At 52.3% G+C, this 16,998-nt stretch overlaps 1 protein-coding gene across 3 annotated transcripts in view; it reads right to left on the reverse strand.

The window, feature by feature from the left end:
* The window catches only part of LOC110498297 (vam6/Vps39-like protein), a 61,872-nt gene extending 45,166 nt beyond the window's left edge, over window positions 1–16,706 (reverse strand). The window contains exons 1-9 of one of the 3 annotated variants that reach the window (XM_090211720.1): window positions 16,628–16,706; window positions 16,015–16,123; window positions 15,529–15,594; window positions 15,315–15,379; window positions 14,694–14,736; window positions 14,433–14,527; window positions 14,173–14,271; window positions 12,894–12,986; window positions 12,397–12,580 (exon numbers count right to left, since the gene is read on the reverse strand). In XM_090211720.1, the coding sequence (XP_090067846.1) occupies window positions 12,397–12,580; window positions 12,894–12,986; window positions 14,173–14,271; window positions 14,433–14,527; window positions 14,694–14,736; window positions 15,315–15,379; window positions 15,529–15,594; window positions 16,015–16,087 (718 nt within the window). In that variant the 5' untranslated portion in view covers window positions 16,088–16,123; window positions 16,628–16,706. Of the gene's footprint in view, window positions 1–12,396; window positions 12,581–12,893; window positions 12,987–14,172; window positions 14,272–14,432; window positions 14,528–14,693; window positions 14,737–15,314; window positions 15,380–15,528; window positions 15,595–16,014 lie in introns of all 3 variants that reach the window. The other 2 variants (XM_090211719.1, XM_090211721.1) reach the window with 2 other exon arrangements.
* Between the last annotated feature and the right edge of the window lie 292 nt (window positions 16,707–16,998).

A 16,998-nucleotide genomic window follows, 5' to 3' on the forward strand; every position in this document is an offset into this window, starting at 1 on the left:
CCCCGAACAAGGCAGTTATAACCCACTGTTCCCCTGAACAAGGCAGTTATAACCCACTGTTCCCCTGAGCAAGGCAGTTAACCCACTGTTCCCCTGAGCAAGGCAGTTAACCCACTGTTCCCCCGAACAAGGCAGTTAACCCACTGTTCCTAGGCCGTCATTGAAAATAATAATTTTTTTCTTTAACTGACAAGTTAAATAAAGGTTTAAAAAAAAAAAAATAATGTATCATTAGATACATTTTTCAGTGTTTTGGACACTACCTACACAGGAATAAAACCGACTAACTTTGGGATCAGAAATTTGCCTCAAGTCTTCCAACATGAGGTGTCTGGATGTGTAGAGACTGGAGCCCTGGAGGCTAGCAGGGCAGGGAGGAAATCTTGGTAGCGCCAGCTATCTACAGCCATAGAATAACATATTAGAATGGCCTGGGACGATGGATGGCTGAACTGAGGAGAAGGATGGGGGGGGGGGACTGGCTGAACTGAGGAGAAGGATGGGGGGGGGACTGGCTGAACTGAGGAGAAGGATGGGGGGGTGGGGACTGGCTGAACTGAGGAGAAGGATGGGGGGGTGGGGACTGGCTGAACTGAGGAGAAGGATGGGGGGGTGGGGACTGGCTGAACTGAGGAGAAGGATGGGGGGGGGGACTGGCTGAACTGAGGAGAAGGATGGGGGGGGGGGGACTGGCTGAACTGAGGAGAAGGATGGGGGGGGGGACTGGCTGAACTGAGGAGAAGGATGGGGGGGGACTGGCTGAACTGAGGAGAAGGATGTGGGGGTGGGGACTGGCTGAACTGAGGAGAAGGATGGGGGGGGGGGACTGGCTGAACTGAGGAGAAGGATGGGGGGGGGGACTGGCTGAACTGAGGAGAAGGATGGGGGGGACTGGCTGAACTGAGGAGACGGATGGGGTGGTGGGGACTGGCTGAACTGAGGAGAAGGACGGGGTGGTGGGGACTGGCTGAACTGAGGAGAAGGATGGGGGGGTGGGGACTGGCTGAACTGAGGAGAAGGATGGGGGGGACTGGCTGAACTGAGGAGAAGGATGGGGTGGTGGGGACTGGCTGAACTGAGGAGAAGGACGGGGTGGTGGGGACTGGCTGAACTGAGGAGAAGGATGGGGGGGTGGGGACTGGCTGAACTGAGGAGAAGGATGGGGGGGGGACTGGCTGAACTGAGGAGAAGGATGGGGGGGGGGGACTGGCTGAACTGAGGAGAAGGATGGGGGGGGGACTGGCTGAACTGAGGAGAAGGATGGGGGGGACTGGCTGAACTGAGGAGAAGGATGTGGGGGTGGGGACTGGCTGAACTGAGGAGAAGGATGGGGGGGGGGACTGGCTGAACTGAGGAGAAGGATGGGGGGGACTGGCTGAACTGAGGAGACGGATGGGGTGGTGGGGACTGGCTGAACTGAGGAGAAGGATGGGGGGGGGGGACTGGCTGAACTGAGGAGAAGGATGGGGGGGACTGGCTGAACTGAGGAGAAGGATGGGGTGGTGGGGACTGGCTGAACTGAGGAGAAGGACGGGGTGGTGGGGACTGGCTGAACTGAGGAGAAGGATGGGGGGGTGGGGACTGGCTGAACTGAGGAGAAGGATGGGGGGGGGGACTGGCTGAACTGAGGAGAAGGATGGGGGGGGGGGGGGACTGGCTGAACTGAGGAGAAGGATGGGGGGGGGGGGACTGGCTGAACTGAGGACAAGGACGGGGGGGGACTGGCTGAACTGAGGAGAAGGATGTGGGGGTGGGGACTGGCTGAACTGAGGAGAAGGATGGGGGGGGGGGACTGGCTGAACTGAGGAGAAGGATGGGGGGGGGACTGGCTGAACTGAGGAGAAGGATGGGGGGGACTGGCTGAACTGAGGAGACGGATGGGGTGGTGGGGACTGGCTGAACTGAGGAGAAGGATGGCGTGGTGGGGACTGGCTGAACTGAGGAGAAGGATGGGGGGGTGGGGACTGGCTGAACTGAGGAGAAGGATGGGGGGGTGGGGACTGGCTGAACTGAGGAGAAGGACGGGGTGGTGGGGACTGGCTGAACTGAGGAGAAGGACGGGGTGGTGGGGACTGGCTGAACTGAGGAGAAGGATGGGGGGGGGGGACTGGCTGAACTGAGGAGAAGGATGGGGGGGGGACTGGCTGAACTGAGGAGAAGGATGGGTGGGGACTGGCTGAACTGAGGAGAAGGATGGGGGGGACTGGCTGAACTGAGGAGAAGGATGGGGGGGGACTGGCTGAACTGAGGAGACGGATGGGGTGGTGGGGACTGGCTGAACTGAGGAGAAGGATGGCGTGGTGGGGACTGGCTGAACTGAGGAGAAGGATGGGGGGGTGGGGACTGGCTGAACTGAGGAAAAGGATGGGGTGGTGGGGACTGGCTGAACTGAGGAGAAGGATGGGGTGGTGGGGACTGGCTGAACTGAGGAGAAGGATGGGGGGGGGGGACCGGCTGAACTGAGGAGAAGGATGGGGTGGTGGGGACCGGCTGAACTGAGGAGAAGGATGGGGGGGTGGGGACTGGCTGAACTGAGGAGAAGGATGGGGGGGTGGGGACTGGCTGAACTGAGGAGAAGGATGGGGTGGTGGGGACTGGCTGAACTGAGGAGAAGGATGGGTGGTGGGGACTGGCTGAACTGAGGAGAAGGATGGGGGGGTGGGGACTGGCTGAACTGAGGAGAAGGATGGGGTGGTGGGGACTGGCTGAACTGAGGAGAAGGATGGGGTGGTGGGGACTGGCTGAACTGAGGAGAAGGATGGGGGGGGGGACTGGCTGAACTGAGGAGAAGGATGGGGGGGTGGGGACTGGCTGAACTGAGGAGAAGGATGGGGGGGGGGACTGGCTGAACTGAGGAGAAGGATGGGGGGGGGGGGACTGGCTGAACTGAGGAGAAGGATGGGGGGGGGGACTGGCTGAACTGAGGAGAAGGATGGGGGGGGACTGGCTGAACTGAGGAGAAGGATGTGGGGGTGGGGACTGGCTGAACTGAGGAGAAGGATGGGGGGGGGGGACTGGCTGAACTGAGGAGAAGGATGGGGGGGGGGACTGGCTGAACTGAGGAGAAGGATGGGGGGGACTGGCTGAACTGAGGAGACGGATGGGGTGGTGGGGACTGGCTGAACTGAGGAGAAGGATGGGGGGGGGGGACTGGCTGAACTGAGGAGAAGGATGGGGGGGACTGGCTGAACTGAGGAGAAGGATGGGGTGGTGGGGACTGGCTGAACTGAGGAGAAGGACGGGGTGGTGGGGACTGGCTGAACTGAGGAGAAGGATGGGGGGTGGGGACTGGCTGAACTGAGGAGAAGGATGGGGGGGGGGGGCTGGCTGAACTGAGGAGAAGGATGGGGGGGGGGGACTGGCTGAACTGGGGAGAAGGATGGGGGGGGACTGGCTGAACTGAGGAGAAGGATGGGGGGGGACTGGCTGAACTGAGGAGAAGGATGTGGGGGTGGGGACTGGCTGAACTGAGGAGAAGGATGGGGGGGGGGACTGGCTGAACTGAGGAGAAGGATGGGGGGGACTGGCTGAACTGAGGAGACGGATGGGGTGGTGGGGACTGGCTGAACTGAGGAGAAGGATGGGGGGGGGGACTGGCTGAACTGAGGAGAAGGATGGGGGGGACTGGCTGAACTGAGGAGAAGGATGGGGTGGTGGGGACTGGCTGAACTGAGGAGAAGGACGGGGTGGTGGGGACTGGCTGAACTGAGGAGAAGGATGGGGGGGTGGGGACTGGCTGAACTGAGGAGAAGGATGGGGGGGGGGGACTGGCTGAACTGAGGAGAAGGATGGGGGGGGGGACTGGCTGAACTGAGGAGAAGGATGGGGGGGGGGGACTGGCTGAACTGAGGAGAAGGATGGGGGGGGACTGGCTGAACTGAGGAGAAGGATGTGGGGGTGGGGACTGGCTGAACTGAGGAGAAGGATGGGGGGGGACTGGCTGAACTGAGGAGAAGGATGGGGGGGGGGACTGGCTGAACTGAGGAGAAGGATGGGGGGGACTGGCTGAACTGAGGAGACGGATGGGGTGGTGGGGACTGGCTGAACTGAGGAGAAGGATGGCGTGGTGGGGACTGGCTGAACTGAGGAGAAGGATGGGGGGGTGGGGACTGGCTGAACTGAGGAGAAGGATGGGGGGGTGGGGACTGGCTGAACTGAGGAGAAGGATGGGGGGGGACTGGCTGAACTGAGGAGTAGGATGGGGTGGTGGGGACTGGCTGAACTGAGGAGAAGGACGGGGTGGTGGGGACTGGCTGAACTGAGGAGAAGGATGGGGGGGGGGGGGACTGGCTGAACTGAGGAGAAGGATGGGGGGGGGACTGGCTGAACTGAGGAGAAGGATGGGTGGGGACTGGCTGAACTGAGGAGAAGGATGGGGGGGACTGGCTGAACTGAGGAGAAGGATGGGGGGGGACTGGCTGAACTGAGGAGACGGATGGGGTGGTGGGGACTGGCTGAACTGAGGAGAAGGATGGCGTGGTGGGGACTGGCTGAACTGAGGAGAAGGATGGGGGGGTGGGGACTGGCTGAACTGAGGAAAAGGATGGGGTGGTGGGGACTGGCTGAACTGAGGAGAAGGATGGGGGGGGGGACCGGCTGAACTGAGGAGAAGGATGGGGTGGTGGGGACCGGCTGAACTGAGGAGAAGGATGGGGGGGTGGGGACTGGCTGAACTGAGGAGAAGGATGGGGGGGTGGGGACTGGCTGAACTGAGGAGAAGGATGGGGTGGTGGGGACTGGCTGAACTGAGGAGAAGGATGGGGTGGTGGGGACTGGCTGAACTGAGGAGAAGGATGGGTGGTGGGGACTGGCTGAACTGAGGAGAAGGATGGGGGGGTGGGGACTGGCTGAACTGAGGAGAAGGATGGGGTGGTGGGGACTGGCTGAACTGAGGAGAAGGATGGGGGGGGGGGGGGACTGGCTGAACTGAGGAGAAGGATGGGGGGGGACTGGCTGAACTGAGGAGAAGGATGGGGGGGTGGGGACTGGCTGAACTGAGGAGAAGGATGGCGTGGTGGGGACTGGCTGAACTGAGGAGAAGGATGGGGGGGGGGGGGGACTGGCTGAACTGAGGAGAAGGATGGGGGGGGGGGACTGGCTGAACTGAGGAGAAGGATGGGGGGGTGGGGACTGGCTGAACTGAGGAAAAGGATGGGGTGGTGGGGACTGGCTGAACTGAGGAGAAGGATGGGGAGGGGGACTTGCTGAACTGAGGAGAAGGATGGGGGGGGACTGGCTGAACTGAGGAGAAGGATGGGGGGGTGGGGACTGGCTGAACTTAGGAAAAGGATGGGGTGGTGGGGACTGGCTGAACTGAGGAGAAGGATGGGGGGGGGGACTGGCTGAACTGAGGAGAAGGATGGGGTGGTGGGGACTGGCTGAACTGAGGAGAAGGATGGGGTGGTGGGGACTGGCTGAAATGAGGAGAAGGATGGGGGGGTGGGGACTGGCTGAACTGAGGAGAAGGATGGGGGGGGCTGGCTGAACTGAGGAGAAGGATGGTGGGGGGGACTGGCTGAACTGAGGAGAAGGATGGGGGGGGACTGGCTAAACTGAGAAGGATGGGGCGGGGGGGACTGGCTGAACTGAGGAGAAGGATGGGGTGGTGGGGACTGGCTGAACTGAGGAGAAGGATGGGGTGGGGACTGGCTGAACTGAGGAGAAGGATGGGGGGTGGGGACTGGCTGAACTTAGGAGAAGGATGGGGGGGGGACTGGCTGAACTGAGGAGAAGGATGGGGGGGGGACTGGCTGAACTGAGGAGAAGGATGGGGGGGGACTGGCTGAACTGAGGAGAAGGATGGGGGGGGGGGGGCTGGCTGAACTGAGGAGAAGGATGGGGGGGGGGACTGGCTGAACTGAGGAGAAGGATGGGGGGGGGGACTGGCTGAACTGAGGAGAAGGATGGGGGGGGGGGGACTGGCTGAACTGAGGAGAAGGATAGGGGGGGGACTGGCTGAACTGAGGAGAAGGATGGGGGGGGGCTGGCTGAACTGAGGAGAAGGATGGGGGGAGGACTGGCTGAACTGAGGAGAAGGATGGGGGGTGGGGGGACTGGCTGAACTGAGGAGAAGGATGGGGGGGTGGGGACTGGCTGAACTGAGGAGAAGGATGGGGGGGGGGGGGGGACTGGCTGAACTGAGGAGAAGGATGGGGGGGGGGGGGGGGGACTGGCTGAACCCAGGGGGAGATCCAAGGTCTTAGAGTAAGCATTAATAGCAAATATCAGACAAATTACCAGACTATGTACTATGTGTGTGTGTGTGTGTGTGTGTGTGTGTGTGTGTGTGTGTGTGTGTGTGTGTGTGTGTGTGATGAGCATGACCGTGAATATAGAGATGTGTGGACATAACGCTTGGCCGATTCTCTTCCCGTCCAGCCTCCTGCCAAAACCACACGATTGGTCGGCTCAATGTAAACGAGGAAATTGCTGTTTGAATTGAAACCTCCGTAGCTTGGAGCCTTCATTTCCCCTCTCAGACTGTTACTTCTGCATTCCAACGATGCAGACGGAAGACAAAGAGTCTTTAAAAACAAAAAAAAAGACTTCATTTGCATCTTCTTTTGTCTGAAAAAGGCCTTTAGCAAAGCGGACACGTTCAGGGCAAAATAGACGGCTCCACATTATGTTCCCCAGGTCACCTGTACTCAAACTGACAACACAGCATGTCCTGGGTTGGGTTGTCCTCAGTTGGTTGAGTATGGTGCTTGCAATGGCAGGACAGTGGGTTCGATTCCCTGGACAACCCATATGAAAACGTGTGTGTACGGTTGAACTAAGTCGGGATAAAAGCATCTGTTAAAATGGGATATATTTATTATATATTAACTGTAAGATATAAAATGACACTGAGGACGAGAGAAAAAAAGAATGAAACATTGTTTATAGAAAAGAGAGTGATTGTGGATGAGAGAGCTAACAAGGAGTCCCTGTCTAAAATACAATCCCCTCAAAACTCATCTCACCTACCGGATAGGAACATCAAACCGGAATCTTATCCCTGCTGGACGACAGGGGTATTACAACCAAACTGTTATCAACAGCCCTGCTGGACGACAGGGGTATTACAACCAACCTGTTATCAACAGCCCTGCTGGACGACAGGGGTATTACAACCAATCTGGACGACAGGGGTATTATTGCCTCCTCCAACCACTAGGCCACCCTGCCTCCTCCAACCACTAGGCCACCCTGCCTCCTCCAACCACTAGGCCACCCTGCCTCCTCCAACCACTAGGCCACCCTGCCTCCCCCAACCACTAGGCCACCCTGCCTCCCCCAACCACTAGGCCACCCTGCCTCCTCCAACCACTAGGCCACCCTGCCTCCTCCAACCACTAGGCCACCCTGCCTCCTCCAACCACTAGGCCACCCTGCCTCCTCCAACCACCAGGCCACCTGCCTCCCCAAAACAGATGAAGTGCCTAGTCCACGTAATCGCCCCCCAGATTGGATTCTAATGTCACACGGGTCTGTCCGTTCCCCTCCCCATCTGATTTGTTACATATGTGATATTAGACTGGAGGATGAGCATTACAGAGTGAACAGTAGGATTTTAGGTGGTCATATCTAGTGGTCCTGCAGATGGCAGTATTGCAGCTCTTGTTAAAGTAGTTTAATCACGAGTCCAGAGGACTCATATCAACAGTATTAAGGGAGTAACACTGGGCTGTATCAGTATCTGATGGAGAATTACTTCTACTTGATAAAGTCATGTTAAGTCACCACAGAAGGCACACAGTACTACGTAGAGCCATGACTACATGGAACTCTATTCCACAGTACTACATAGAGCCATGACTACATGGAACTCTACTCCACAGTACTACATAGAGCCATGACTACATGGAACTCTATTCCACAGTACTACATAGAACCATGACTACATGGAACTCTATTCCACAGTACTACATAGAGCCAAGACCACATGGAACTCTATTCCACAGTACTACATAGAGCCATGACTACATGGAACTCTATTCCACAGTACTACATAGAGCCATGACTACATGGAACTCTATTCCACAGTACTACATAGAGCCAAGACCACATGGAACTCTATTCCACAGTACTACATAGAGACATGACTACATGGAACTCTATTCCACAGTACTACATAGAGCCAAGACCACATGGAACTCTATTCCACATCAAGGAACTCATGCCAGCTGTAAAATTAGATTAATTTTTTTTTTTATTAAAAATTAAAACACCTTATTGGACAGCGGGGACTGTGAAGCAACACAAACATTGGCACAGACACACACACACGATGGCATACGCACTACACACACACGCATACACATGGATTTAGTACTGTATATATGTGGTAGTGGTGGAGGAGGGGCCTGAGGACACACAGTCAATGTTTTGTAATGTTTTTAAAATTGTATAAACTGCCTTCATTTTGCTGGACCCCAGGAAGAGTAGCTGCTGCCTTGACAGGAACTAATGGGGATCCATAATAAACCCCAGGAAGAGTAGCTGCTGCCTTGGCAGGAACTAATGGGGATCCATAATAAACCCCAGGAAGAGTAGCTGCTGCCTCGGCAGGAACTAATGGGGATCCATAATAAACCCCAGGAAGAGTAGCTGCTGCCTTGGCAGGAACTAATGGGGATCAATAATAAACCCCAGGAAGAGTAGCTGCTGCCTTGGCAGGAACTAATGTGGATCCCTAATAAATACAAATTATAATTTTCTGTAGACTTCTATAGGAAGTCTAACATAGCTATAGCCTACATCCATTCACATCAGACAGTGTCCTAATGTCCTAACCTACTAATGCATATGGCACTTTGTATGGTACACCCTCAATTCACGATCAACCCCATTAACCACCTTGGTCCTATTCCATATGTCGCCATGGCTTGCAGGCCACTGAGGTGAAAGCCTGGTGGTGCCTACCCATGAAGCGACTACGCCCCCTCCTGGTGGGGAGATGTTAGCCTACACTATCACTAGTTGGCTGTATTCTTATGCCTACAGCGTTCTAAAGGCTATGCCTTATAATAATCATCCACTTCATCACATGAGTTTTGAATCGAGCAACAAGGAAAGGAACAGTTTTTTTCTCAACAAAAAAAAGTCTTGACACGAAGTGGGTTCGAACCCATGGTTAAAGTACACTATGGACTTGGAGTCAAACACTTCAGCAGTGGGCCACTATGGTATTGGAGTCAACCACTTCAGCAGTGGGCCACTATGGACTTGGAGTCAAACACTTCAGCAGTGGGCCACTATGGTCTTGGAGTCAACCACTTCAGCAGTGGGCCACTATGGTCTTGGAGTCAAACACTTCAGCAGTGGGCCACTAGGGTCTTGGAGTCAACCACTTCAGCAGTGGGCCACTATGGTCTTGGAGTCAACCACTTCAGCAGTGGGCCACTATGGTCTTGGTCAACCACTTCAGCAGTGGGCCACTATGGTCTTGGAGTCAAACACTTCAGCAGTGGGCCACTATGGTATTGGAGTCAAACACTTCAGCAGTGGGCCACTATGGTCTTGGAGTCAACCACTTCAGCAGTGGGCCACTATGGTCTTGGTCAACCACTTCAGCAGTGGGCCACTATGGACTTGGAGTCAAACACTTCAGCAGTGGGCCACTATGGTCTTGGAGTCAACCACTTTAGCAGTGGGCCACTATGGTCTTGGAGTCAACCACTTCAGCAGTGGGCCACTATGGTCTTGGTCAACCACTTCAGCAGTGGGCCACTATGGACTTGGAGTCAAACACTTCAGCAGTGGGCCACTATGGTATTGGAGTCAACCACTTCAGCAGTGGGCCACTATGGTCTTGGTCAACCACTTCAGCAGTGGGCCACTATGGACTTGGAGTCAAACACTTCAGCAGTGGGCCACTATGGTCTTGGTCAACCACTTCAGCAGTGGGCCACTATGGTCTTGGAGTCAACCACTTCAGCAGTGGGCCACTATGGTCTTGGAGTCAACCACTTCAGCAGTGGGCCACTATGGTCTTGGAGTCAACCACTTCAGCAGTGGGCCACTATGGTCTTGGAGTCAACCACTTTAGCAGTGGGCCACTATGGTCTTGGAGTCAACCACTTCAGCAGTGGGCCACTATGGTCTTGGAGTCAACCACTTCAGCAGTGGGCCACTATGGTCTTGGAGTCAACCACTTCAGCAGTGGGCCACTATGGTCTTGGAGTCAACCACTTTAGCAGTGGGCCACTATGGTCTTGGAGTCAACCACTTCAGCAGTGGGCCACTATGGTCTTGGAGTCAACCACTTCAGCAGTGGGCCACTATGGTCTTGGAGTCAACCACTTTAGCAGTGGGCCACTATGGTCTTGGAGTCAACCACTTCAGCAGTGGGCCACTATGGTCTTGGAGTCAACCACTTCAGCAGTGGGCCACTATGGACTTGATCAACCACTTCAGCAGTGGGCCACTATGGTCTTGGAGTCAACCACTTCAGCAGTGGGCCACTATGGACTTGATCAACCACTTCAGCAGTGGGCCACTATGGTCTTGGTCAACCACTTCAGCAGTGGGCCACTATGGACTTGATCAACCACTTCAGCAGTGGGCCACTATGGTCTTGGAGTCAACCACTTCAGCAGTGGGCCACTATGGTCTTGGTCAACCACTTCAGCAGTGGGCCACTATGGACTTGATCAACCACTTCAGCAGTGGGCCACTATGGTCTTGGAGTCAACCACTTCAGCAGTGGGCCACTATGGACTTGATCAACCACTTCAGCAGTGGGCCACTATGGTCTTGGAGTCAACCACTTCAGCAGTGGGCCACTATGGTCTTGGAGTCAACCACTTCAGCAGTGGGCCACTATGGTCTTGGTCAACCACTTCAGCAGTGGGCCACTATGGACTTGGAGTCAAACACTTCAGCAGTGGGCCACTATGGTATTGGAGTCAACCACTTCAGCAGTGGGCCACTATGGTCTTGGAGTCAACCACTTCAGCAGTGGGCCACTATGGTCTTGGTCAACCACTTCAGCAGTGGGCCACTATGGTCTTGGTCAACCACTTCAGCAGTGGGCCACTATGGACTTGATCAACCACTTCAGCAGTGGGCCACTATGGTCTTGGAGTCAACCACTTCAGCAGTGGGCCACTATGGACTTGATCAACCACTTCAGCAGTGGGCCACTATGGTCTTGGAGTCAACCACTTCAGCAGTGGGCCACTATGGACTTGATCAACCACTTCAGCAGTGGGCCACTATGGTCTTGGTCAACCACTTCAGCAGTGGGCCACTATGGTCTTGGAGTCAACCACTTTAGCAGTGGGCCACTATGGTCTTGGTCAACCACTTCAGCAGTGGGCCACTATGGACTTGGAGTCAACCACTTCAGCAGTGGGCCACTATGGACTTGATCAACCACTTCAGCAGTGGGCCACTATGGTCTTGGTCAACCACTTCAGCAGTGGGCCACTATGGTCTTGGTCAACCACTTCAGCAGTGGGCCACTATGGTCTTGGTCAACCACTTCAGCAGTGGGCCACTATGGTCTTGGTCAACCACTTCAGCCACCTAAAAGTGATGGTGATCATGGCTGATATTTGACAAAGGCTCTTTGCTTTTCTTTTCACGATGCATGATAAATGTCCATATTTCATCCATAAAACCACATGGTTTTCGATAAACCCGCAGTAACATCTGCACGTGACCAATAAACGTGATAAACAGATAATGTGGCAGTTGTTTCATACATGTGAAAATGTCTAACATTAGTAGTAGTCTTGCCAAGGATCAATGTTGGCACACAACATTCTGTTACAGACCAAAAGGAACAAACGCAAACCTTGAATTTCTAGGTTTAAAATATCCCTCTAGTGGTTGGGGGTTTTACCTATTTTAAGAAATACCATTGGTTGGTGGATATAAAGTCTAAACTCTTTGATAGGCTGATTAAAATTGTAAAAAAAAAAAAATGGTTTCAGAACATAAATCACTGTCACCTGGCGAGGTTAGCACAGGGCTAATGTTAGCTATGTTATCTTATGGGACCAGCTATAATTTAGCATTCTCTCCCGTGCAAGTTGAGCGACAATTTCTTTTAAATTAGAAAAATTAGTTTACATTTAAAAATGGCTGCTTATGTTCGCAAGTACGGCCCCATCATTTTCACGTTCCAACCATAACACGCCGAGTAGTCCAAATAGAAAACAAAGTGACATTCAGTCTGTAGACGACAAAACATAGCCAACAGTAAGTCATTGGTTAATATTGCATCGTAAGTGTGAAGTAGACTACACAAAAACTTGAAACAAAAAAGAAGTAGCAAGTCTGGAGACAAACAATATGGCGTAAAGTCATTTAAGCGTAGCCATTATCTAATACCAGAAAGGCAGGATATGAATCTACATACTGCTGAGCCAGGGGAAAGAAACTATAACAAGGGAACATAAGTACCCATATCAATGGGGATGTCAGTCCAGTTGAGGGCACACTTCTGAGTGCAGACCCCTTCCTCGTTGAGCACCACCGTGAGGTCATCCTGGCCCACCGCCACCTTCCCATCAGCCAGGGGAACCACCAGGGGCTCCAGCTGCTTCCCCGTGGGGAAGAGCTCCTTGATGGAGCCACGGCCATCCATCTGGAGGATAACAGGGGAGAGGTCTGAGGATACAAGAGGGGTAAAAACACACAACCTCCTTCTATCCACTCCTGTCCTGATTCGGAGCTGAAACAACTGACCAGGTGAAAGCTAATTATAAGCTTCTACCATACCATTGTTAACTTGTCAAGTCTTCTCCGATCAGTGCGGACGAAGAGGGTAAATTGAGAAAGAGGTCAAAGCCCCTCTTCATAATAATAGCTCGTATTCATAATATATCATATTAGAAGATGTCTCCCACAGGTTCACATGAAATCCACACACAGTGTTTCCTGTTTTGTGCCCCACTGACCCGGATGAGGTAGTAGTCTCTCTTGAAGCCTACACAGATGGAGTTCTCACACCAGGCCATGGACTTCGGGATGTCTGGAGCAGAAAAGTCCCCCTGAAAGACAAACAACACTTATTGGTTAATACTTATTGGTTAACAAAATCCTTCTAAATGTGAGGTCTGCATTTTCCTCAATCGTTCCCATGTTCTCTGGTAAGAGTCTGTCCACTCACACGCCCATCTTGAAGGCCTGGAATTTCGTGATTTTATGGGTAAGGTCCTTTGGCCTTCAAGAGGAGCCCAATCTGCCAGGTCACCTGCAAGGCCACCTGCCAGGCCACCTGCCAGGCCACCGAGGCCACCTGCCAGGCCACCGAGGCCACCTGCCAGGCCACCTGCCAGGCCACCTGCCAGGCCACCGAGGCCACCTGCCAGGCCACCTGCCAGGCCACCGAGGCCACCTGCCAGGCCACCGAGGCCATCTGCCAGGCCACCGAGGCCATTAACCAAAATAGCCAACTTAAATTGATTTGAAAACACTAGCTATTCTGTTAAGAAAAACATAAGTGTATGTAACTGCCCATAAATAAAGATCCTGTCAAGCTCTGTCAGGTTGGACAGGGAGCATCGCTGCAAGGTTGGACAGGGAGCATCGCTGCAAGGTTGGACAGGGAGCATCGCTGCAAGGTTGGACGGGGACTCCCTGTCTCACCTGTAGCTCATAGAACTCCCTGTCTCACCTGTAGCTCATAGAACTCCCTGTCTCACCTGTAGCTCATAGAACTCCCTGTCTCACCTGTAGCTCATAGAACTCCCTGTCTCACCTGTAGCTCGTAGAACTCCCTGTCTCACCTGTAGCTCGTAGAACTCCCTGTCTCACCTGTAGCTCGTAGAACTCCCTGTCTCACCTGTAGCTCATAGAACTCCCTGTCTCACCTGTAGCTCATAGAACTCCCTGTCTCACCTGTAGCTCATAGAACTCCCTGTCTTACCTGTAGCTCATAGAACTCCCTGTCTCACCTGTAGCTCGTAGAACTCCCTGTCTCACCTGTAGCTCGTAGAACTCCCTGTCTCACCTGTAGCTCGTAGAACTCCCTGTCTCACCTGTAGCTCGTAGAACTCCGTGTCTCACCTGTAGCTCGTAGAACTCCCTGTCTCACCTGTAGCTCATAGAACTCCCTGTCTTACCTGTAGCTCATAGAACTCCCTGTCTCACCTGTAGCTCGTAGAACTCCCTGTCTCACCTGTAGCTCGTAGAACTCCCTGTCTCACCTGTAGCTCGTAGAACTCCCTGTCTCACCTGTAGCTCGTAGAACTCCCTGTCCTTCCAGTAGTACAACTGAAGCTTCTTCTTCACTGCAACACACATCCTCAGCTGGGCCTCTCCTGAAGGGGACAGCTGCAGGAAGAAGTAGAAGAAGAAGACGAAACAGAAATTTGTGATACAATTTCACAGATTTGACAGGGAATATCTTTACAGGAGCTACAGATAAATACAATGAACTGGTTCGCATCAAGACATTTACAAACTATGTCTCCGTTACCAGAGGTATATTTTACCTGCAGGTCACAGGCGAAGAGCGTTGCCCCTTTGGCCTTGGAGACCACAGTAATCTGCTGAAAGGTCAATAGGTCGTGGACATGGATGTTGTTCTCTGTAGAGAGAGGAACACACATGCAGACACACACGTACGCATGCACACAGACACACACAAACAGACAATATTTAAAACAACCTTTGACCTATGGATTACTGAGATAACCAAACCTCATGTTCATGTGAACAATATGGCCGTTTGTTTGCTGAGGAAAATGTTTTACCTAGTAGACTGATGAGGATCTTGTACTGTGAGACAATGAAGAGCTGCGAGGAACAGAAGAAAGAGACCAGAGGTGGTAAAACTGAGATGGTGACAATGGTAACCTGAGTGAGTGTCAGTCTGTGAAGTCACCAACTCCTTGTCAGTCAAGGGCAGAAACGGAGTTGGCCATAGCACATCACAGATCTGGAACAAGGGCTGGGACAACAGTGGCACCTAGATGTGGTCTCAATCTACGCTACTTTTTGTTATTTGTAATTCCTGTCACATCAACAGAATGTGAAGTGTGCCTACATTTTTTTATTTTTTATTTTACCTTTATTTAACCAGGCAAGTCAGTTAAGAACAAATTCTTATTTTCAATGACGGGTTAACTGCCTGTTCAGGGGCAGAACGACAGATTTGTTCCTTGTCAGCTCGGGGGTTTGAACTTGCAACCTTCCGGTTATTAGTCCAACGCTCTAACCACTAGGCTACCCTGCCGCCCACATTACCAGAGACAAGTCACTGAAAGGGGTCCTCTTGGGACAGTGCCTTAAAAGCCTGGAGGGGGGGGGGACAGAGAGAGAGAGAGAGAGAGAGAGACCTCCCAGCCCCCTCCGTCCTCACTTCATCTGCCTACCTGCTGGATCTTCTTGGAGAAGTTCTTGTTGGATTTCTCCAGAGTCACCTCAAACCTGTTGGTACCTACGAGGAAGAAAGAGAGAGCGGATATGTTTCCTTGTTTGAGACATCTGCTACGAGATGGAGGTAATAACACTGGAAACTATTGCACACCGAAGCCAACAATACACACACAAAAACAGGCTGAAAGCAGAGGTCTCTCTCTCATTCACCTGCATCCTTTTTGATTCTGTAGAGCAGCAGATGGCCTGGTTTGGTCCCAACTAGAAGCCAGTCCTCTGTGACGTGATAGGAAATAGAAGGACCTCAGCATGGTCATGTCTCAAACGGCACCCGTTTCCTTATGTAGTGCACTACTCTTGATAAGAACCAATAGGAATTAGGGTGCCATTTGGAACACACACTATGAGGACATCAACTGGGAGCCATTAAAATACAATGCTATTCACTAAATATGACTTGGTCTCTAATAAATCTCTCTGTCATCGACAGGGTTGCCCAAGACAGGGTGACTTTGTTTACAATGATCTGTCACCTCAAAACTCATCAAGCTATAAACTGGTAAAGATATCAGCTGGCTAACGTTAAAATGGTAAACAAACCAGCCAGCTAGAGTGGTATTGTGTTGTTAGTTAGTTAAGATGATAGATAGATATAGAGATAGAGATAGAGAGAGAGAGATGACAATATCAACTTACCCCAGGCCGCAAGGCAGTCAATCTGGAGAGGCAGTTTCTCCAGGATAGGTACCGGTTCGTAAGCGTCATGCATTGTGGAGCTTTCCTGCTAGCTATATGCTAATGTTTACTTAGCCAATCAGTATGACAATAAAAAAAAACACTGTCACGTTGAGCAACGTTACAAGGCACCACTACAATATCATGTCTCCTCTCTCCACCACCCAGCCGATCAAACCGTTTATTTAATCCGTATTGGTGACTTGAAGATAATTCCTGTCACTTCGTTGAAGCCATGACATCCAAGCAAGTTAAATCCAAAAATTAATCACGAAGAAATTCGTCTATCCAGCTAGTTGAGTTAGCGTTAACAAACACACACAAATGCTAACGAAGCAAGCTAGCAAGCCAACTAAATTCCATATCCATCATCCCATTACTAGTCTTGACCCGATCACTTGATAAACTTACATTTTGACAAGAAAATCAGAAATGACTAGATAAATAATATTCGTGCAAATTACTCTGTTTGCTAAAATGTAAAATAAAAAAAAGGCTAGCTAGCTGGCTGGCTAGTTCCGTCTGCTACAGACTCGGGTTCTGCAGACATGTGACTGAAGTCGGTACAGCTCACCAGGGACGAATTAAAACAAGACGCACATTCACGATCCGTTAAGCACCGGGTCGAGGAGAGAATACCGTGCATTGATGTAGGAAGCTTGGGTGAACAACACGCAGGTCAATTCCATCTCAAATGAATACTATTTACATGTTGTATTCATTTTGTATAATAACGTGGGATTAATATAAATACACTTTAATCGCAGGATAAACAGCAAAAAGACATACAATAACCTTACAAATAAGAAATTACAATACAGACTCACCTTAATGTTGTCCTTATTTCCTGCTACAAAAACATACCAAACCCCTGGCTGCAATGCATGACAATCTAACAATACAAAACCATATAGTGTACAATAATAAATGACTAGTCCTGGACTG

Source organism: Oncorhynchus mykiss, chromosome 19 (assembly GCF_057628025.1).
Source record: "Oncorhynchus mykiss isolate SJ-2025 chromosome 19, ASM5762802v1, whole genome shotgun sequence".
In the NCBI taxonomy this organism is placed as follows: Eukaryota; Metazoa; Chordata; class Actinopteri; order Salmoniformes; family Salmonidae; genus Oncorhynchus; species Oncorhynchus mykiss.